General features: G+C 39.1%; 2 protein-coding genes across 2 annotated transcripts; one reads left to right on the top strand and one right to left on the bottom strand.

Annotated features, from left to right (window-relative positions):
- Nucleotides 1–1,162: 1,162 nt before the first annotated feature.
- On the top strand, nucleotides 1,163–9,151 carry letmd1 (LETM1 domain containing 1). The gene is made up of 9 exons (XM_023835001.2): nucleotides 1,163–1,344; nucleotides 2,883–3,037; nucleotides 3,250–3,365; nucleotides 4,261–4,343; nucleotides 5,937–6,123; nucleotides 6,703–6,804; nucleotides 7,192–7,344; nucleotides 7,435–7,531; nucleotides 7,727–9,151. The coding sequence occupies exons 1-9, from the start codon at nucleotides 1,226–1,228 to the stop codon at nucleotides 7,798–7,800; spliced, it is 1,086 nt and encodes a 361-aa protein (XP_023690769.1). The 5' UTR covers nucleotides 1,163–1,225; the 3' UTR covers nucleotides 7,801–9,151.
- Nucleotides 9,152–9,851: 700 nt separating this feature from the next.
- Nucleotides 9,852–22,471, bottom strand: cd63 (CD63 molecule). Its single transcript, XM_023835003.1, has 8 exons — nucleotides 22,318–22,471; nucleotides 21,019–21,105; nucleotides 11,514–11,702; nucleotides 11,150–11,224; nucleotides 10,948–11,043; nucleotides 10,565–10,708; nucleotides 10,369–10,452; nucleotides 9,852–10,285 (listed from the first exon to the last, which is right to left on the bottom strand). Exons 2-8 carry the CDS (start codon nucleotides 21,082–21,084, stop codon nucleotides 10,220–10,222), a joined length of 720 nt encoding a protein of 239 aa, XP_023690771.1. The 5' UTR covers nucleotides 21,085–21,105; nucleotides 22,318–22,471; the 3' UTR covers nucleotides 9,852–10,219.
- Nucleotides 22,472–22,682: the final 211 nt, after the last annotated feature.

Below are 22,682 nucleotides of genomic sequence, written 5' to 3'. Positions count from 1 at the left end.
TAAAAACCTGTGGTGTGCAAAAAAAATTGACTATGTAGTATACCATGGTATATAGGTGGCCAAATTACAATGGTTTTATCATAATGTTTTCTACTATGCTATTACTTGATGATAATACCATAGTACTTTTTGTAAGGGTTAACTGTGTACAGAAGGTATGGTAAGATTAACCAATTCGCATTGGTGCACCACAGGGGCGTTTCTAGCTACTGCAACGATCAGGGGCTAAGCCAAGTTTACCCGGATCTTGACTTTTTTTTCTGAAGGAAGATTGGCATCTGGGCTAAAACTCAGGGCTAGGCTTAAAATATTCGAGGCTATAGCACCAGTGATTGGTCCTAACGACGTACGTCCCTGATGCACCAGCAAGTTCACGATGCGTCTGCCCCAATTAAAACAGTTTGCACCGGATACAATTCGGAATGAGCTTGCATTGTTATGATGCATTGTTTCTAACTTCTTCGCATCAGTAAAATCAGTGTGCGAAATACGGGGTGGTCCGACACTGCCGATTAACCCATGAGACCCCCTGAAAGCATCAAAAGCAAAATTTCAAGGGCGTCTCAAGATTGGTATTGCGCAACAATAGGGATATGGGGACCCCGCCGAATATTGACGGGTATTTCGCACACTGAGTAAAATCCTATTTGTTAATATATAATTATTAACAGACCAATAATTTTACATTTAGATTGATTCCCCTTTCCAAACTTTCTGTATTTGTAATCAACTCGTCGAATCGATTCATATAGTATCGCATTAGTAGTTGCTTCATGTGCATCTTTAATGTATAGAATCATTGGCAATACATCGACATGTGTATTGCTTCGGCTTCAGTGATGGAGATGCACATCCATAATTTACAATTTTTTATGTATTGCCGTGACTGACAACAGTCATTATTAAAGTGCTGAAAGAAAATGTCTATCTCGTTTGGCAGTGAAACCCTACAGCTGACGTCAAGAATGCGATAGCCGCAAATCGTACGCGTTTGTTAGCTTTGGATGTTTCCAACTGATAGGAACAACTACAACGACAAAAAGAAACTATAACGCAATTCGCGCTTCTCTTGCATCGGGAGGTGCCGCTTCTCAGCTGACACCCTGACGAAATCTGATTGGCTCCTACCCCTGAACTCCAACGGCAGCCGGCGAGCCTCAGCCAATAGCAGCACAGCTCCGGTCGTTGTTGCACTTCCTGAGGCGACGAGCAGCGCTACGCCAAGATGTCACTGTCCCTGGCAGGGGTGTGCAGAGGTTCGGCTCTCGTGTTATTGCACGGAATTCGACCTGCCGGGGTTAAGAATGGCATATGTACCCCAGTTTTGGTTTTCTCGAGATTAAGGTACATGTCGCCTTGGTCTAAGACCTAATATTTTGCGCTGCTAACCTAGTCATGGAGAGTGTCTGCTGGTATGCTAGTTAGTTTTGTTTTCACGGACTAGATCGTGTTAGCGTTAAAACCATTCAAACCTAAAAATATTATATTGTGGAGCTGTCAAAACAGAGCGACACTAACATCCGAAGCGGTTTTTTCCCCTGTAAATACACTGTGAAACGGTTTTCGCTGTCTAGCATGTTAGCTGGATTTGGCCAATTCTGGTTTGCAAAGCCAGAGGGTGACATTGGCTGGGGTCTTTTTCAAGGCATAAATGTAAAGACTGGATCGTCAGATCTATGCAGCAGGTCATTCTGAGTAAAAAAATAATGTCGAAGATCAGTTTAACGATTTCATTTTCGGGAACGTCAAAAATATACTATTCGGTAGAGGTCCTTAAATTGTTTTACCTTGGTTCAGTTTATACATTTTCTTCATACCAATAATCGCTTCCCAACAGCTATGAAAAATTATCGTGCAACATAATAGCACAATACAGGAGACAGGAGGGTTAGGTTTAGGCAGGAGGCTACACTGTATTAACATGATGCACCAAGACTGGGATCATGGGGCACTTGAGAGGCTTAAAAGATATTGGTAATATGATTTGGCGATATTCCAGGTTAGCGCTCAAAGTTAAAGGAAAACATGGTGTTCCACGTGCTATGTAGGTGCACCAAGGTCTGGGGCTATCATGGTTTCAGTATCACGGGTGAAGGTTGGGGGCAGCTGGTTAAGGCCCTCATGCCCGTCGTCTGAAGGGTTCTGCTGAATAGTCATTGGGGCCTTTGAACGCGGTCCTTAACTCTCCGAAAAATGCTCCGAATAAATGGCTGACCCTGTATATGTGTAGGTCTATGACAGAAATATGGATTATGCGAAACTGAAGAATTCCTGTGTACCCGGACTCGCACTTGTACAAATGACAAATCATTTAGTTTAATGTAGGATTATACTGCCACAGTTGTACATTTTTACATTTTGTTGCTCTGTTTCTTATCTTGGTATTTTTGCATTTCCTGTCCTTCCATCCCACAATGCTTATCACCTCTATCTTTCATCTGCAGTCTTTGCCCTGCTAGATCAGTGGTCACCATTGCACTGATCATGTGCTGCCTGTAGCTTGCAAAACACTTCTTAGAAATCAGCTTGAATATGTTATATCCACTTTCAGTTTTTGTGTTTTTGAGCCCCAAACTGTCTTGGCCTGAGTGGATGTGAAAGACGACACCTCCCCCCCCCATCCCCATGAAAAACTTTTAAGACCTCCATCCCCCTCCCACCCTCATTGGTTGACATAAACTTGTGTCAAACACGTAGCTGCGTAGATATATATATATACAGTATATATATAATTTTTTTGGTAGAAGTAGCTCTCTGTAAATACAGTTGGCAACCAGTGTACTACACCCTTGCCCTTATACTGTATCACCTGTATTTTTTTTTGCCTTCTCCTCCTGTTTCTAATGTCATTGTCTCATCCTTTAATGGTTTCCCTCTCACAGCCTGACCCTGTGTAACCATTACTCGTCCTCCAAAGCCAGGCTAGGGCTGAGCCGACACGTGGCGTCCAGGCTACGGTGGGCGAATGAGAAGTATGAGAAATTTCTTCAGCGTCGTTTCCCCCGCTTTTATGTTCTGTATCACACTTTTATGACAGGTGAGTGACTTGTTAAGGTTGCCAAACCCGTTAAAAAATCTTTTGGTTATTGTTGTGCCATTTCTTCGGCTTTTAAATTTATAGTTGTGACCGCACAGCGTGCTGCTTTTCATCAAATCAAATATGAATAATTTGACTAAAGTGGCCTCGATATCTGTGATAAGTCAGTTGTGAGGGAATTGCAATAAAACGAAACCTTTTATAAACTTTAGGATTTCGGCTTCTTTTCCAAAACGCCAAGGAGGTCAGAATAATAAAGACCAAGATGATCAGCAACAATGTAAAATTCCAGAATCTTTCCTACCGTGAGATGGAGACACTGAGACAGGTGAGTTTGTTTAATTTTTTTAACATTTTTAGTATTTTAGAAAAGATGCTGCTCTTTATAGACTCCTTTTCACATTAACTTAGAAGTTCTATAGATCTTACAGAATCCCTGATTTGATAAATATGAAACAATGTTTTTCATGTCTGTATTGTCTTTTTAATAGATTTTTTTTTTAATTGTGTCTATGGTAGGTTTGTGAGTTTAATGTATTCCGAAATAGACATTAAAGTTTTTGTAGATTATTCTCCAGCATTTTATAGATTTAATTTTCTGTGAAGTAATGCAACATGGTACCTTTTGTAAATTTGGTGTTTTCAACTACAGTTGTGCATTTAGTGTCAGACAAGGCACAAAGTAGGGCTGCATGATCTTGGAATATTTTTTTTAAATAAGATAGACATTCAGGCACCAATGTTATGCTCGGTGGAAATAAAATTCCAATTCTGCTACTAATGTTCTTTACTGAGCTGTTCTACGCCATTGATATTTTTCTACAGAATTGCATATCATATATCATGTGGCACAGTGGTGCAGTGGTTACCTCTGGGACTAGGGTTTGAATCTCTGCCCCAGCTCTGTGTGTGTGGGGTTTGCATGTTCTCTCCATGTTGTTGTGGGGTTGCCTCCGCCCCCCTCCCCTCCCCGGTCCCCACAAACATGGTCAATTGGAGTTGCCAAATTGTCCATAGATGTGAATGTGCCCTGGATTATTCCCTGCCTTGTACCCATAGCCTCCGGGATAGGCTCTGGACCACAGCAGCCTCGGATAGGACAAGTGGGTATGGAAAGTGGATGGATGTCATGACTCATCACTCCCTGATCTTGTCTGTTGCTTGTTGAATGTCCTGTTTAGACTAGTACTTATACTTTGATTGTCTCCCTCTCTCTACCTCAGTTTCGCCGAGACATGATAAAAGCCATCCCCCTGGTGCTGATCTCTGTCCCTCCTTTTGCCAACTACTTGGTCTTTGTTCTCATGTGAGTCATACAGTGATTTTTCTCCAGCACACAATCTGAATGCATCTATATGTAGGTCAGCATTTCCCGTCTTAGGACCTTCCAGAAGTAAATGTGGCATAACAATCAGAATAACAGCCTTGTATTCTATAGTGTTGTAATGTTTAGTCATCTCTTGATTAACACCCCTCTAGGTACACACGGGTCAGGTGATAGCCCTCAATTAAGTGCAGGTCTTTTACTTGGAAGGAATGGTTTATTTAAGCTTCACATTGCACCTGGAATTTATGTACAGAAGTGGTCCTTCAATTTTGTATTTTCGGGGGAGAAAAATCTAGCAGTTCCACATTAACTTCCCCTGTCTCACTAAAATAATTGTTGTGTCAGGGCAGCTGTCTTTTGTCGGAAAAAGATACATTTTACAGTTCACCTCAGATGACAGTGTGTGTTTTTAAAAACAGTCTAATTGCAGCTTCAGCTGATCAGGCCCAACTTGATGATTGACTGGTGTTTACCTACATTATCTAGATAAACAAGTGGAGATATGCAGTAATTTATAAATTTTCTAAAGTGGCATATGTACAAAATATGATGTTGCCCTTTATTTGAATGCATCTACTGATCACCTATCTACAGGGCCCCTTAGGTGTCACAGTAGAAAATATTAAAATAGAAATATTAAAATACAGTAGAAAATATCTCAGTAATTTGTGTGCTCGAGTCATTAATCTGTGCTCTCAAGTTAGTAATTCATGCACTCGAGTTACTAATCTGTCCTCTCAACTAAGTAATCCATGTACTCAAATTAGTAATCTGTACATTCAAGTTAGTAATCCATGCACTCAAGTTAGTAATTTGTGCACTCGATTTACTAATCTGTGCTCTCAAGTTAGTAATCCATGCACTCAAGATAGTAATTTGTGCACTCAAGTTACTAATCTGCCCTCTCAAATGAGTAATCCGTGCACTCAAGTTAGTAATCTGTGCATTCAAGTTAGTAATTCATGCACTTCAGTTACTAATCTGTCTTCTCAAGTTAGTAATCCATGCACTCAAGTTACTAATCTGTGCACTCAAGTTAGTAATTCCAGCATTCGAATTAATCACCTATCAGAGAGCACGATTTAGTAACTGGAGAGCACAAATTAGTAATTTAAGTGTACAAATTAGTATGAGAAAATATTTTTTTTCTACCATGACACCTAAGGGGTTCTGTACATATCCATAAAAAGCCTTTGTAAAAAACTTTCGACTTAGTTGAAAATAACGTAACAATACTTTTTCCTAATATGTTTGCCGGTGTACATATAAAGGACAATGTGACAAGTACATTCGCTCAATTCTTATATTTAAGATCTGTATTTATTGTGATTTATATAATTTGAGCATTTTGTTAAAGTATGTAGATCTTAATGCACCAATCACATGACAGAATATAAAGTACTCCATTGTCTTTGACTGTAGCACTAATATCCATGGTCAATTAAACAGCAGCTCACTTTTCTTAATATAAAAGTTACTTATATACCCTAATGATAATAATAATAATAACTTTCATCAGAATCCCCCCCTCCATTATACCCCTCCCTAATTTCTTCTCCTTCTTACCGGCAGGTATTTCTTCCCCCGGCAGCTCCTGATTCGTCACTTCTGGACGCCACGACAGCAGGTCGAATTCCAGAGGATCTACCACAGCCGTCGAGCCGAGAACCACGTGGCCATCCTGACGGGTCTAACCAAGACAGTGCCAGCTGTTGGGGACAGCCGCTTACAGAGCCGGCTTCTAGACCTTTGCAATAAGGTAGAAAACACAATCGGCTGCGCATGTCTGTCAAAATATAAATAACCATGCAAGTGGAAATGACATCTTTTGGTGGATAATAAATTCAGAGAGTAGTGTGTGGCTCAGTGGGTTGGGCCTTTGTATCTGTGATCAGATGGTTGCTGGTTTGAATCCCATGCTTGGCAGAGTAGCTGCAGTTCCACTGGGCCCTCGTGCAACGCCAAGTGCTCCAGGGCCACTGGATGGATGGTTGACCCTACATATCACTCTCACCCCTATGTGTTTGTATCTCTTTAAAAAGGAGAGCAAGATGAAAGACATTTTAATGTACCAGTTCTTGTATTTGTAGAAATCCTCTAAGAATTGTAAATGAAAAACAGATTTACATGTACACAATATCAGTTCCTGAATAAAAGCATTAATTGTATAGATAATACCCCCTTCAGTTCCCAGTCATCTGGGAAATATAAATGTTTAGGTATCTGGTGAATTTATCTGCTATTGTTATGGTTAGGAGGCCCGACTATTTGCCCATGGGAAGAGGGGAGCTCACTACTTCATATGTGGTCTATCCCCCCCCCCCCCCTCCGTCTGCAGGTACAAAGTGGTGCACAACCTAGTGTGCCCGAAATCCAAGCAGTCAAAGGCCTCTTCTCCGGGCCGCCCCTGGGAATGAAGAGGCTGGACGCCGATCACATGGTCTGTTCACAGAATGCTCCGGCACAGCCTATCTCCTTGTCTGTCTATATCGTTCATTTGAAAAATGCAAATTGCCGTACTTGAGAAACGGGTCACGCTTTCCGTTGCTTCCTGGGTATTTGATTATTGCACGGTGCACGGTCCAGGCAATCAGATTTCGGATTCTTCCTGCCACTGTGTTTTACGAACAATTTTCATGATATTGCTGTCTCCGTAATTTGATGCATTTGTGGAAATCGAATGTTTGCAGTAAGATTATGAATCCTGCGAGTTTTGGAATCACTTTTCACATTGAGCTGCATCGCTGGCAAACTGTGTGCTTCATTGATACATTTTGTATATATGGCACCTTTGGGGTGACCTGCATCCTGTGTTCCTTTCGTTTAGAGACTTCTCTGCCCCTTGTTCTTTTTGACCCCCTGGCTTCCAGCCTTCGCCGTCAGCCACCGTCTGCGCGGCCAGGCTTTGGAGCTGCTGCAGCTCGACCGCGCTCTGCATCGGCTGGGTGTGCATGAACTTAGCGAGTCTGAGCTCCGGCAGGTCCGCCCACCCGCTGGGTCGTCCGTCAAGCACATGCTTTCACGTGTTGGCTTTGCGAAGCCTCATTCTGTGCATGTGATTACCCTGCAGGCCTGTTACTTGCGAGGGGTCGACTCAAGCCGTCTCAGCGTCGCTGAGTGCCAGGATTGGCTGATCCAGTGGCTCAAGCTGTCCAATCAGCTCAAAGGTAATTTCTCCCTCAGTGCAAAGGCATCACTCGAGTAGGGTTTGGCTTAGTTTTTGTATGTATTTTAACACCCAAGTGTTTTGAACTGGAGGGGAAAAAAAGAGTTATACATGACCTGAAATTGAAAAACTGCAACTTTTTCATAAATAAAAAGTGTAATCATGCTTTCCTTATCTTTCTCTCTTTTTTTAACAGAGTCAGAAACATCTTTGCTGTTGCATAGTATGGTCCTGCTATCTGCCAACTATCCTAAACCATTTTACCTCTGACTGAAGATGATTGCAGTCTTCTCTTCCATTTCTACATTGCAGCCATCTTTAATGACAGACAGCAAGAAGCGTTGGAGGAGGGGTGATGAATTTATTTTTAAAGGGTTGAGTGTCATTCACACACCTTCATGCAAGTCTCACATCAGGCTTGGTTAAAGCTAAGGCCCCTTATGTTGTTTGCACTCTGGACGTGTTCGTATAAATGGCCACACTTTATTTTTTGCACGGGTACAGAGTACATGGGAATCATAAAGACAATAAAATGTGAAAAATGTCGACCTACCTTTCTCTTATAAAAGGCATTCCTTTTAAAACACAGTAGTGAGGAAAATGCATTTCCTCCATTTGCCTTGCTTAACACACGAATGTGTAGTTTTACTGTCCATAGCTGAACTGTGTCGCTAACGGGTATTTTTCCTTTGTGATGCATGACTTTCAGTTGCGGCCAGAGCATGCTTCTGCAAAAAAAGGAAGCATTCTATAATTGTTTCTAAAACAGTTCCCCAAGACCATCTTGTTTTTTGATATTTACTTTTGACCTATGCATGGATCATCCTGATAATTCAGTGTTTGAATTATAAATATTAATTTATACTGAATTCTTTAAATTGAAGATGGGTGTCTAGATTTTTGTATACAGAATTGGGACACAGAAATTATGTATTATAGTTCAAGAGAAATTATGTTTACGGTCTAACTTTTGGCTTTTAAGCAGTCTATTTCTGTTGTGCCCTGAATTGTATTTGTCGCTTTTAGTACAAGTAATTTATTTCATTATTCATTCCACTTCGCTTGAAATTTTATTTGTGCTTATCACCATATTGAAATACCAAACAAAATACAGTCCTTGGAGTGGGAGCAATGGGGTTTAATGATCACCAGTTCTACCAGTGATCTGTTCTTGGTGCTTTTTATTTATTTGGCTTATAGTCTTTGTGCTACATAATGTGGAGTTTTTTGTTTTTCTTTTTTTACATATTCAGGCAGTCATTTTCAACAATACTGCTTTAATATTTACAGCATAAAATTTGACAGGTGTAATGTAAATATAGTTGGTGTCTTCATGTCTGGACTGAGTTCACTTTCAAGTTTACTCTGAGTATTTGTGCCACAGAAATTAAATTGAATAGAATATTCAATAGAAGACTTTATTTTTGAGTGAGAAAAATGAAGGCAATGCTAATATCACCCAAGTAATTGGAAATATCTGCCTTTCAGATATATTTAGGCTTAAATTACAGAAGGAAATAAATTTCAATGGTAAATATTTTGTCCCAGTTATATAATGCAGCATAATGTGATGAGCAAAAGAGAAATAAAACCAGGTAAAATAAAATGCTTTTTGTCTTCAGCCAAACTCAGTGAGTATTTTGTGCAATTTACACAATTTGCTGGATTAGCAAAGGACAGCGTGGATCATGCCTAAAATCCCATTTTGTTGTGTACAGCTTGACATCTTGACCAGACAGGAAAGACTACATGTTCAAGATCACCTTAGACTGCAGGAATCATGGTGTTTTATCAAAACATGTAAATACTTCTAAGAGGGACACGGAACAGAAGCAGTTTGATAGGGCTGTGATATGCATGAAATGGGAAAGCTTGCAATTGTGTCGGATTTGCCTGATTCTAATTAGACTTGATCAGTGACATGCAAACAGCAGAAGCGACTGCACTAGCTGGCTATGATGTCATATGCCGCAACGAGTCAGAAAGCAAAGTGAACATTGCATTTTGCAGTATTCCATGACAGTACCATACTTGACTTCACCCTGTTCCCATTCCCTCACAAACATTTGTAAACCTGAGTGCATGTCTGGGTGCTTGATATTATACACCTGAGGCAATGGGTCTGAATGAAACACCTGAATTCAATGATTAAGAGGTGTGTCCCAATATTTTTGTCCATATAGCATGTATAAATACATTTCACATATATATGTACACATACATATATACATATACATACATACATACACATACATACATACATATATATATATATACACACACACACACACACACACACAAACAGCACACATGGACATGGAATAGATCCAGGTTTTTAATGAAATTGGGAAACAACATTTTATAAAGGGATATTCTGAGTTTAAGGAGGACTAGAAATTAATGAATGGCACTTTTCTCTTCATAGATTGTGAGAAGTCCTACTATAACATGAAATACACTGAACATTAGTATAAAGACATCTTAAAATGATTAAAGTGCCCCCACTTTCATTTAATTTCTAAACAGCATTATAAGAAAAATATATTTTCCCAGCCAACACACAGATAAAGTTTAAGAAACATAGAAAAAGAACAGTAAATACAGTAAAGAACTTGCTGTACTTTTTAAAAAAAATTACGACAGGTACTATTTAAAAAACTGCCTTTTGCATAATCAGTATAGGGGGTGGTCACATGACTTCATATCCACTGCGGATGCCCTTCATCAACATGCAGGCGAACACAATGCCCATGATCTGAAACAGAGAAGTCAATGGTGTCGGCTGACCTGACAGACCAGCAGTTCCTTCGTTCTAGACTGTACATGTGGGTTACTCACCTGAATTACAGCGATGACAAGGGCTCCCACAATCACCCATTTCATGTTGGTCTCCAGCAGGGTCTCCAACGTAGGCTGGCAGCCCTGTGTTAGAAGAGCAGCAGAGTTGCCTCTGGTTTGTCTTCACACTCGATGACCCCCCCCCCCCCCACCACCACCACCACCTTTACTTTCAACTGAAAGCATGAAGACTCACCTCCTGGTACACTTTGTTGCCATCAAGCATGTTCCCCTTCCCACAGCCTGTGGTCTGGTTTTTACAGCAGGAATCTGGCACGGACTTACCATCTTGCTGGTACATTTTCCAGTCAGACGAGGAATTTAGGCCACAGCACTTCAGCTAAAAGATAAGCAAAAGGGCCAGCTGGAGTTCAGAGGAGGTTGGCACACAGCAGATAAGCAGAACACGGAAACTGTCCTCAAGAAGTCACATGGATGTGTAACTTACAACAAGGCCACAGGATATACACATGAGATATGTAATACGTGGAAGGGTTACACACGGAGAAGTCAACCAGGAACTCCCTTTGTACATTGTCATGACCTTTAAAATACAAACGTATGCTTCATACAACTCACATTTTTCTGCAGAGAATTCATAGTCTCTTGGATTTCTTTGCTGCTGTTGTATTTGCTGATCAGGTCTTTAAGCTGATCATTAACTATCCCATTCAGCTGGATGTGGCGGGAAAGAAATATGTAATTAAATCCATATTCTCATTAGGGAACAGGGAAGGTTGGGGGTTAACAACAACTGTGGAGGCAAAGACAGCCGACTCACTTTGCCCCTAAAGACATATCCTGCGATGGCAATTCCAATCTCAGCGAGGACGATGATGGAGAGAAACACGGCAAACTTTGAAAAAGAAAAAAAAATAAATCCATTCAATTACTTGTAAACATATTTTGAAATCAGGAAAAGGCCACAAAAAAAAATCAAAGACCATCTTAAAACAAAGCAAACCAAAACTTAGAAATTAATTCCTTTCAGCACTGTCTCTAAGCAAACCTTTCAGTTTTAGAGAGAAGGATATAAGTCTATACATATTTTGCCACTGAATTTCATTTAGAAAATGTTCCGATTATCTAGTTCCTTCAAGAACGTAGAAATGTTTGCAAGGCAGTGAGCAGAGGTGCGTCATTACCATGGTGACCATGCAGTGGTTCTCCTTCCAGGCCCCACAGCAGCCGAAAAATGAGACGAAGAAGATGACGAATCCCACCACAATAAGGACGATGGGTGCAGCCGAGCCAGATGCATTTTTCATCACAATTGTGTTGTTTATAGTCAGCTGCACCAGGATACCCACTACGATTACAGCCAGACCACAGAGCTGGAGGGAGAAATTGAGTTGCACGTCAGACGTAGAGGTTAATTATTTAATCGCATGTATTGTACAGCTGTCTCTCACACTTATGCACTGTTTATTTTTTTTTTATATTCCGGAGTATATTCTGTAGTATTTCCTTGAAAGAAACAAATCTAATCAGGTGAACAAAATGTCAGTAAAGACATGGAATAACTTCAGCGCAACATGCAGAATGGTCTCTCTCCTCCCTAGAGTAGGAGTATCTGAAATTACCCGGAATAGTCGATTAAATTACACAGTTGCAAAAAGTTTAAACTTAAGATCCTCATCATTCAATATCCAGAGCTGTAAACATTTAATCTGCCTTTCCACAGCAAGCTCTAATGAGCTGTGTAAATTTAAAGTCAGTCTCACAGGACCTCAGTAGCTGAATAGTCTATGAGAGTTACATCCTTCCTCCTTAGAGCCAATTTATACTCGACGCTCAGCGTGTTCACATCATGGCCACCACACGTTTCCTTTGTTGATTCCACACCAATGTGAAGAAGTAATACGATGCATGCACCAGTTGCAGCAGCACCAAAATTTGAATGGCAGTATGGTCACCTTTTGTCGCGGGACTGTGTGCTTATATACGGTACAGTTAGTATTAAAGTACCATCTGATTTTAAAAAAATTAATGGGTGGAAGAACTGTATATTTTCAGAGGCAAGAGAGAAAATATTCTGAGCACTATCGAGTCCCTCTGTGCACAGCATCTTCAAATGGCAGTTTAAGTTTCAAAGGGTGTTTTTCCATCACACCAAGTAAAGTACTTTTGGTATGGTACTTTTGGTGCTTTCACTTTTCCATTGACCTCTGATCCAGTACCAGTACCAAAAGTTCCAGTACCAAAAGTGCCAAAACAGCTGGGGTACTTCTTTGGTACTTCGGTACTTTGGGGTGGGACTTGGAACACTTTCTTTGTCGACTGGTTATGCGAATACCCTGCCTCTGAAACAATACAAATGCCTCCCTGAAAACAGTTGCGAACTCAGAAAATGAGAAACAAAGTTAAAATGCGATTTGGTCATAAGAACATACACAACAAAAAGATCTGGATGGCATGACAAGTATTTTGTTGAATATACTAATATAGCAAATATATGCATGCTGTCCCAGTGATGTGATTTTGTTAGAATATTGATATTTTGTTGTAATAAATATTGGGATATTTATAAAACAAAAAAGGAGTATATTTCTCACAAACCCATCTTTGAGTGATTTAAATGGCAAGGATGAAAATGATTACGATTGTCTTGGAGAATGCATGCAAAGTATGCAAAGTTTTTTTTTTCCCTATGAGAGAGTAAAAATATTTTAGCTAGACTTCAACTCCCTGTGCTATAATGTCCGTATAGAACTGAAAGTATGAAAAAGCCTTCTTTTAATATAGCTGACTAGCAATGAAAGAATTGTATGTGCATAACAAGTGATGTTGGTATTATATTGCACACCGTATAATATACTACAGCCATTTTTTCGAATTCAGTATAATACACCCCACCTTGCGTCATTCGGCACCGGTACAAATTTTTTATGCTAGTGGAAAACCAATGCTGGTGCGATGGAAAAATGCCCTAAGAAACTAGTGTTGTGTACAAAGTATAATGAAATCCTAACTTGAAATTCTCACAAGACTACTTTCTTAAAAAATGTCAATTTTCAATACAGTTCTGATATTTATAAAACTTGGTCATAAAATTGACAGAGTGGGGTTTACATTTCGCTAGATCTTTTATGTTCTTCATGGAAAGAAAATTTAGTAAGCTGTGCAATTTTAATGGCCGCATCTTTTCAGGATTATGCATTATACATTTAACATTAGTTACTACTTTTGCAACGGCTCTGCATGTGCTGAGAGCCAATCCTAATAATTTTCATCCTTGTTGTAAAAAATCACTCATAAATAGATGTGTTTGTGAGAAATTGATTTTGAACTATTTCTTTCTTTATAAATGCTGAAAAAAACTTAAAGAAATGGATTTTCCCTCAATATCGTGCAGCCAAATCACGAAATCCTAACTACCACGAGATATCTAACAATATATAATGCAACATTCAACACGGGTAGTAAAGCGATATGTGGCAGAACGAAGTACCAATATGATGTGGAGCAGTGGGCAGAATGCAGCAGAATTACAAAATTAGCAAGTCGATTATTGTGGGGGCAGCGAGTGTCACAACCTCATGCGAACAAGTGAGACCGGAAACAAAGTAAACGACCAAGGTGGTTTTCCCACACTGCCCCCAGGTGGACATGACCTTTAATCCTTCAGATAGATGTAAACTGTGCTGAAGTACAGCCAGTACACTACTTGCGTAGCATACGCATCGCTTCAAGTATATCTCAGCCCTTAGTCTAACATAGTGGCCCTGAATTCACAAGGCTAGCTGGTGTTCTATCAGGGAGATGAGTTATACAGCTTGATTCTTCTCCATCATAATGCTCTACAGCAGGGTTATTTAAATCACGGTCCTCGAGGTCCGAGCACTGCTGGTTTTCCAGCCTTCCTTTACCTGTCAGTCAGGTGTGAAGCCTCTGACCAATCAGAATCAGTAATTATCAAACTACCTGGGAGAACTGAAAACAAGGCCTGGATTTGGAATCGAGGTCCAGATTTGAAGAACCCTGCTCTACAGTAACCATGTTCCCACCATGTTACCATGCTAATTAGGCTCCCAAGGACCACTTGGCCCAACACACAAGGGTGTCCTGCCTATGAGAAACATGGAGTTTTTAGGCACACCATCTTAACTCAAATCAGGGAAGCAACTCCCTTTAAGATAAATCTGTGCATTTGCATATTTCTGTTGCACAGCTGACTTGCACAAACACAGTTAGCAGTAGACAGCCTCACGACAGCTTGAACTTTGCTTTCCTAAAAATGGTACACTAGGAACCTGTTAAAAATAATTGACACTATTTTGTATCTTAGCATCATCATCCTCTGCAGTCACTGCTAACAGAATGGTATGAAGCCTAGCTACAGCAAGGGAGTTAGATCTCCACACTACTCAGCCTGACAAACATTAACAGATCAAATTTCACTGGAACTTCCCTTATGAGAAAGAATGAAGCAGCTGACAGTTCACCCTTCTGCTGAACTGAATTAAGATCAACTGCACATGCAGGAAAACTTGTTAGGGACAGGAACATACCCTCCCCTGCCTAAAGCAAATTTGTATTTGTTGACTGCTCTTATTATTTACCAGGATTTTTAGCTTCTTGGTCTTTTTGGTCCTTGGGTGACTAGGAAAAGATTAACTAGATTAACACACACACACACACACATTGTCATTTCTGAAAACAAGACTTGGCTGTGCAAAGACCCACACCTTCTTTCACATATACTGCAGTTGCATTATGTAGTCATAGATAGACACGCCCCATTTAAGAGCTTCAGAGTTAAGGGGCGTGACAACCCCTGGTTTTCCTCTGAGCTTGGAGACATTCTTCATGACCGCAATTTAGCTTGGGCCAAAGCAAGAAAAACGGGCTCTTCGTCTGATTGGCTTGTTTTTAGGCAGTTAAGAAATAAATGCTCTTCTTTTATTAAGAAAGCAAAATCTGACTTATCTGTCAGCCACTACAGAGACTTTAAATGATCCCAGAAAATTTTGGAAGGCTATAAAATCACTTTCACTAAACAAAGATAGTATTAATGTTCCTTCTTTTATTATGAAAGAGTCTGCAGTTGTTCATGATAAGCTGGAGATATTGAACCATTTTAATGAGCATTTTATTCAGTCTGGTTCTTTGTGTGACATTGCTGGTCCTGCTACTGTGGCACCTTGTAGAGATGTACCAGTCTCTACAAATGTCTTTAATTTCTCTCCATTTTTAGTGGCTGACGTTTACAAAGCCCTGAAAAAGCTGGTTCCTGAAAAACCTCCAGGACCTGATCTTATAGAGCCTTACTTTTTAAAAATAGCTGCTGATTGTGTTGCAAAGCCTCTAACGTACCTTTTTAATCTCACTTTAGAGAGCAACACCATTCCCAAAGTATGGAAATCTGCATTTGTTTGTCCATTATTGAAAGGGGGTGACCTGTCAAATTTAAATAATTATAGGCCAATTTCTAATCTGTCTGTTTTGGCCAAAACTCTTGAAGCCCTGGTGAGTAATCAGATGACAGACTTCCTGCATGTACAGGATATTTTATCCCCAGTTCAGTCAGGTTTTAGAAAAAAACATAGTACCATCACAGCTGCAATGAAGGTGATAAATGACATCTTTGTTGCTCGTGATCAGAAGCAGCATTGTGCATCACTTTTTATTGATTTGTCAAAAGCTTTTGATACGGTTGATCATGATGTTTTAAAGATTAGGCTTCTTAATTCACGGTTCTCAGAGAAAACTGTCTCTTGGTTCTCAAACTATCAGTGACAGAAGCCAGTGTATTAAGCATGATGGTGTTCACTCTAGTATTTTACCAATTTTTAAAGGGGTGCCACAAGGCTCTGTGTTAGGCCCTCTTTTATTTACTATTTATATAAATAACCTTGATCGGCATGTGTCTGATGCAAACTTTCATTTTTATGCAGATGACACAGTTATTTACTGCTGTGCACCTTCTCTAAAGCAAGCCATTGAACATTTACAGAATGCTTTCACTGTGGTTCAAAACACTTTGCTACAGTTGAAACTTGTGCTCAACGCAGATAAAACCAAACTTATGCTTTTCACGGACCCTCGGAATAGACCACTGAATGTTCCCTCAGTTGTTACTCTTGATGGACGGGAAATACAGATTGTTACAGTTTATAAGTATCTTGGTATTGTTATTGATGATTGCCTGTCTTTTAAGCCTCATGCTCACAGCCTAGTGAGAAAGTTGAGGCAAAAATTGGGTTTTTATTTTCGAAATAAGCTGTGCTTTTCTTTTAATGTTAAAAAACGGCTGGTGGCATCCACTTTTTTTTATCTGTGCTGGACTATGGTGATATTTTATATATGCATTCATCTGCTCAATGTCTTCATATGATCGATGCAGCCTATCATGCCTCGTTGAGATTTATCACCAACTGTAAAGCTCGCAGCCACCACTGTGAGCTGTACTCTCGTGTAGGATGGTCTGCTTTAGCCACACAGAGGCTCTGTCATTGGTACACCTTTATATATAAGGCTATTCTTGGTGTGCTTCCATCCTATTTATGTTCACTTCTTTTGAAAAAAATGACTGGTCATTATTCTCTCCGTTCTCAGGCTGTTGTTTTGCTTTCTGTTCCACATGTTAGAACTGAGCTGGGTAAAAGGGCCTTTGTTTATTCTGCACCCTTTACATGGAATTTGCTGCAGAACAACTTAAAACTTAGTAAATTGATTCCTTTGAGTGTTTTTAAGTCAAAAATGAGATGTTTTGAGTTGGATTCCCTCACATGTCAATGTTTTAACTGAGATTTCATTGTAAAAATTGGTCCTCGAATTGTTTTTTTCTTTATTTGTTTGTTTTTTGTTTTTGTATGTATGTACTGGCATACTGTTGTGATGTAACTTGGCTGCCTATCTTGGCCAGGTCTCCCTCGCAAAAGAGATTTTTAATCTCAATGGGCTTCTCCTGGTTAAATAAAGGATATAAATAAATAAATGTTACCCGTTACTCTCATCTGCATTTGAGAGATAAATTTACAGGAACTAGAGGGTTTGTTAAAAATTACGCAACCAAGATCTCTATCATTTTTTAAAAGTGCACAATTTAGTTTTAGTTTAGAATGCAAAGATCCAGTGAAATTCTGCCATTGCCTCTGAATGGAAGCCCTCCCAGAGCTGCATGATAGCTGCCTTAACAAAAACAGTTCGCACAAAAAAAAAAAAAAAAAAAAACACGCAATGAAACACACAAAAAACTGGAAGTGTATTAATAACCTGGGCAAACTCGTCCAACCACCAAATTATCTGTTAATCTGCAGTGTAATAAATGCTTCTTGAACTTCCCAAAACAGGATCAAGCCAAACATACAATGGGCTGACTGATTCCCAAAAGAAGACAAGGAGAAATTACTGTAGATCACAAGAATCTGGTGTGTGGACACACAATTAAAAAATTTGTCCAATATTATGCCACACAAAAATCATGGAACAAGAAGAGATTTGCAAGTCTCACAACTACTGAACCAGTCTTTATGCTTCATCACATTCCTGCAGGTTAAACCACAAAACTTCAAATGCCCATTGGATCCCAAAATGGTACCAGTAAAAACTTACAGGAACATTGCATTTATTTTTATTGTAAAACATTTACTTCCTTAACATTCAAATATTCTGTTTCAAAGGATATTTGTGTAAGGTGTCCTTTTTGATTTGTTTGCACTAGGTGTACCATCTTTACACTATATATGTATGTTTGTCTGCACTCTACGTACCTGCTGTATGCACAAGAATTTCCCCGAGATCAGTAATGTTCATCTTAATCTTAGGAACACTAAATGGTTTATAGAGTGGCATATCCACATTACAATATATGCTAAAAAATATCCAAAGCATAAATATTTTTCTACAGGAACAATCTTAGCAAGATCATTTTAGCTGTGTTCTTAGAGTGCAAAAACATAGGCACACTAACTTAAATCCAGTGTCTCACCAATAACACCTTCTGTTGCTTAGCACAAAAGTTACACCAGTACAAATATTTGAGGGTGGAAACAGCATGGATAAAGCAGGAACTTCCAAAATTACATGGCAGGAATGAAGGGATGTGTACCAGTCTACCACAGATGTCCACTGAGAAATACTCTGAAGCTAAACTAATTTAAAAAGCTTAAGCAAGTGTCATGTTTCACAGATGTAAAGGGCATGTAAATTAGTATGAATAATAAAGATGCACTGATTGCATCGGCCAACTATTGGTATCGACCAATGCAGCAACAATCGGCCATTGGTCGATAGCTAAAAATGATCCAATATTTACTGCCGATAATTCCCTTTAAAATGGTGACCCATATTGGGTTGCACACCTGCGTACTAAACACTCAGAAAAAAGTCTGCTGTGTGGAATTAATGTTAGTGAAAATGTTAGCAGAAATGCATTTCTCACATTTCACAAGGAGGATCTACTAAAAAACATTTCAACACAACAAATTTGATTGCTTTCCCTAAAGCAAGACAATGAAGAGAGAAGGCTGCAGCAGTGCCAAATAACGCAATTACTCGGAAAATCACACACTTTTTATGAACAGTTATAAAAGCTTATACAATTATAAAATATAGTACTTTTTTATATTTTTGGCATGTAATTATTTTTTATTTTATTTAAGCAGAACCTCCCAAGCAAACCAGTATCGGTGTCAGTTTTCGAAACAAATGGCCTTTCGTGTCAGCCAAAGATTTCCTTATTGAGGCATCAGCAAACATTGTGGGAGATCTGTATAGGTGGTGTCTTAAATTCTCATAGACCATCGGTTTGAAATCACTGAAAAGGATCCAATGGAAGCACTGACCCCAAAACATAATGCATCACATGACATGTTATGACACCTCCACACAGTCATAAGATTCAGATTTCATCACTCTTCCACAGAAGTCTGGCCATCCTGGTTTTAGTGATGGTTATTTTCAAATAAGCAATGGTTCTGTATTAGGATCATTCCTTCCCTTGAACACCTGCTTTAAGACTGATTGCCCTAATCTCACTATTTATTTAAGCACTACATGATAACTGCACCCCTTAAAGCCTGTGCAGAACCTTACACACCTTGAAAGGCTACAGAGAAAAGATGGCAGGTTTTTATGGATAGATGACCCTTATAGCAATAAAAACCATGTTTAAAAGATATTGATATAACAGAAGCTAACAGCAGCGGGGCACATTTTACTTTCTAACCATGTGACTAAAGTGAATTATTGCCACAACCACAACACATTTGCAAATGCCTTCATGATAAGAAAGATTTCACAGTCCTTTTTAAATGCTTACTCTACTAATTTTGGTTTTTAATATCTGGGGCAGAAGAAAAGGAAAAACAAACATCACCTCTGCACTACAAAACAATAGCTGAAGAATTGCCAGCTTTCCGGCGTTTTCCGCCAAGGTCGTGTCACATGGCACTGGCACAGCTCACCTGTGTCAAGTATACTGTAAAAGTCAAGCTATATGTGACAGTCAAAGACAAAACTAATAAAAAACAAAAACACCTCAAAAAGGTATTTACTTAAAGAGCTCTTAGTTGAGGATGTCATAGAATCCATCTGTAACTTGAATGCAGAACAGAATAAATTCTCCACTACAATAAACACACAACCCAGCCTATGAAAAAACAATAAGCAGCATTCTCTCAAATATTTCATGTTATTTAACAAGCCCATATTTTAAGTTCAGTTCACATACTCCTTCCGTGACGAAAACCCACTAATAATGTTAATGACCATTACTAAAACATCTTAGCATTAGCGACCCTTACTCAAATGTTGATCAGTGGTGAGAAAAGCGAACACAGATGGTATCTGCAGTGACAGTGCCGTTGAATATGCAGAAGGAAATTGTAACCGTTTAAGATGGCGCAAGTCTGCGGTTACATCAAGCCGGAACAGTAACAAGATGTAGACAAAGTTCTTTCAAAATATGTTGGACAGTATGCAGAACTACCAATCCTACAATTATTCTAAGATAAATGAGTAAGTTACTATGAAAAACATAATTGACTTAGAAATTTTGTTGTTTCTGGTTAAACAATTGAAAATGCTAACAAATGTTGGATAGCTATTTACGAATAGATGTTATCATTAAAAATCTTATCACAATGCAATTCACATAAAGTAAAAAGAACCTAATTCTATTTCTTATAGGACAAAAGCTTTTTCAAGGCATTGATCTTAAGTTATACAGATATATATGACAAAGATTGACATTCAAAGAAGAACTGAAGAAAAAAAAAAGTTTACCACAGCACTCCCTATGCCATACTGACTAAAAATATATAAATGTCATACACAGTCTTATCTCTTGGTTGTCAACATTCAACAAGGGTGTGGACAACAAGCCCAGCTGAATGATGATTCGAGGGGCAAAAAAAACTCCCCACAAAGTTAAATAAATGAATAAATCTTGAAGAATGGAAAGGATGCAGGGTGCTCAAGATTTCAAAAATTTGCAAATTCAAGCTAGAACCATTAAGGAACTTAAAACAATAAATCTCTCTCTAACACACACACACACACACACACACACACACACACACACACACACACACACAGGAGGAACATAACTTTAGGTTAATCTGGTCACGAGTTCTCACTGACCTTGTGAACAGATATTCATACAGATCAGTAACGCCCCCGCCCTCCCTACACCCTGGTACTCACCCAGAAAATAAAATTAAAAAAGAAAAGCAGGAACTTGACACATTTCACCCCCCCTTCTACAGCCATGTTGTCTGTTGATCCAAGCTCCTAGATGAAAAAAGTACATAGAGGAAACAAAAAAGTTTAACTATAAATCAGCCGAATAAATAAATGTTTAACAGACCTCAAACATTGATGATGAAATTAAAGCAGGGAAACACATGGTTTAAAATCATATTGCTCAAACCCATAAATGGCCGTTAGTCACCAAATTTCTCAACCTGTTTTTGCCACAAATGCATACGTTATGGACTAGTTTCTGTACATCTTTTGATAAAAAGAACTCTTCTTTCCGTCTTTAAAACTAAAGTGGAGCCCATACGGCGTGACAAGTATGAAAATTTATGTTAAATGGCTTAATAAGGGCATGGCGATCCGGTCTGAAAAACATATGTAGATAACCCGAGAATCCCACTAGAAACTGACAGGCCAGTTTTTTTTCCGTTTCCTAATCCTAATTCCTAATTAGAGCAGATACTGTAGTGTTTAATGGGCGTTATGAACAGTTAAAGGAAAAGCGTGGGCTCAACGAACACATGACTAACTCTCTCGTGTTAACGTCTCTGGGGAAGGAAACGCATGGCAATAAGTTCCTGTACAGGATCACAAGACGTCAAATCTGAACGAGGCATGATCAGTGGTGTTAATTAATATCTAATAAACGAAATGAGGCCCGTAACAAGTGCCAAAGGTAGGTTTGATTTAAAGAGGTGCCTTCTCTGCATTGGTAGACATTACTCAAATATGATGGAAATTAATCCGGCATCCATTTTGTTGGCCGTAGGTACAAATAATGGGTAACATCTGCGACCGTAAAAGCCCCCTCTCGTTTCTTCACGTCAGTAAACGTAAACGTCATTAAAGCAGCAGCACCGCCAGTTCATTTATGTCGCCAAAGTTTTCTCCGCGAAGTAACTCACGAAGATGAAACTTGACGAAATTACACAGGAAGCCCGGATTCACTCAAAACTTTACATTTATATCCCAAGAATTGGTTAAAAAGTGTGAAAAAACGTATAACGACATATTTTGCAAAACTCATTTAAGGAAACAATTTGGTAGAGCAAAGGCCTAATTAATATGCATATATCGTGTTCAATAGTCTTTTAACCAAACTGGCACAAACACAGTCTTACCGAGAAGGGGAAACTTTCCCTAATGCCACGAACACATCTCTCTTTGTATAACTGATTTTGCTTATTTAAACTCAAATTATATTACAGCATATTTTTTCAAACACTACAATAAACAATGACTTACCAAAAGGCTTCTCGAGGGGGTAAAAATCCCAGGCTACCTCCTTCCGACGTACAGCAAACTGCTCGGTTAGATGGGTCGTTTGTTAGCGATTCCCCGGGCGTCTTGCGACGTCAGCTCGTTTATCACGCGGCCGCGCCCCCTCAAACTCAAAGCTGCGTCTTCGTCTTAAAAAATCGTCTTATACTCAAAGTACTGTTCTGACTTGCAAAACATTCAAGATTTATTTTTTACTATAACAAAAGTTGGTGAGAAAAAGGTTTAATATTTTAGTATTATCAACAATCATGAAGGACATATTAACTTTTATTCTTTGTTTTATTATTTAATTTTATTTTCTGTTTCTGTTTTCGTCATTGGTGTTGCAA

This window comes from Paramormyrops kingsleyae, chromosome 6 (assembly GCF_048594095.1).
Source record: "Paramormyrops kingsleyae isolate MSU_618 chromosome 6, PKINGS_0.4, whole genome shotgun sequence".
Taxonomy (NCBI): Eukaryota; Metazoa; Chordata; class Actinopteri; order Osteoglossiformes; family Mormyridae; genus Paramormyrops; species Paramormyrops kingsleyae.
The sequence above is the reverse complement of the archived record's forward strand: the minus strand, read 5'-3'. Positions and strand labels throughout refer to the sequence as shown.

Coding starts and splice junctions, on each gene's coding strand:
- letmd1 (XM_023835001.2), top strand. CDS start 1,226: ATGTCACTGTCCCTGGCAGGGGTGTGCAGAGGTTCGGCTCTCGTGTTA. Junction 6,805..7,191: donor GGCTGGACGCCGATCACATG/GTCTGTTCACAG, acceptor CCTTTCGTTTAG/AGACTTCTCTGCCCCTTGTT. Junction 7,345..7,434: donor GCGAGTCTGAGCTCCGGCAG/GTCCGCCCACCC, acceptor ATTACCCTGCAG/GCCTGTTACTTGCGAGGGGT.
- cd63 (XM_023835003.1), bottom strand. CDS start 21,084: ATGGCTGTAGAAGGGGGGGTGAAATGTGTCAAGTTCCTGCTTTTCTTT. Junction 11,225..11,513: donor ACCACTGCATGGTCACCATG/GTAATGACGCAC, acceptor TCTTTTTCAAAG/TTTGCCGTGTTTCTCTCCAT. Junction 10,709..10,947: donor TGAATTCTCTGCAGAAAAAT/GTGAGTTGTATG, acceptor CTTATCTTTTAG/CTGAAGTGCTGTGGCCTAAA.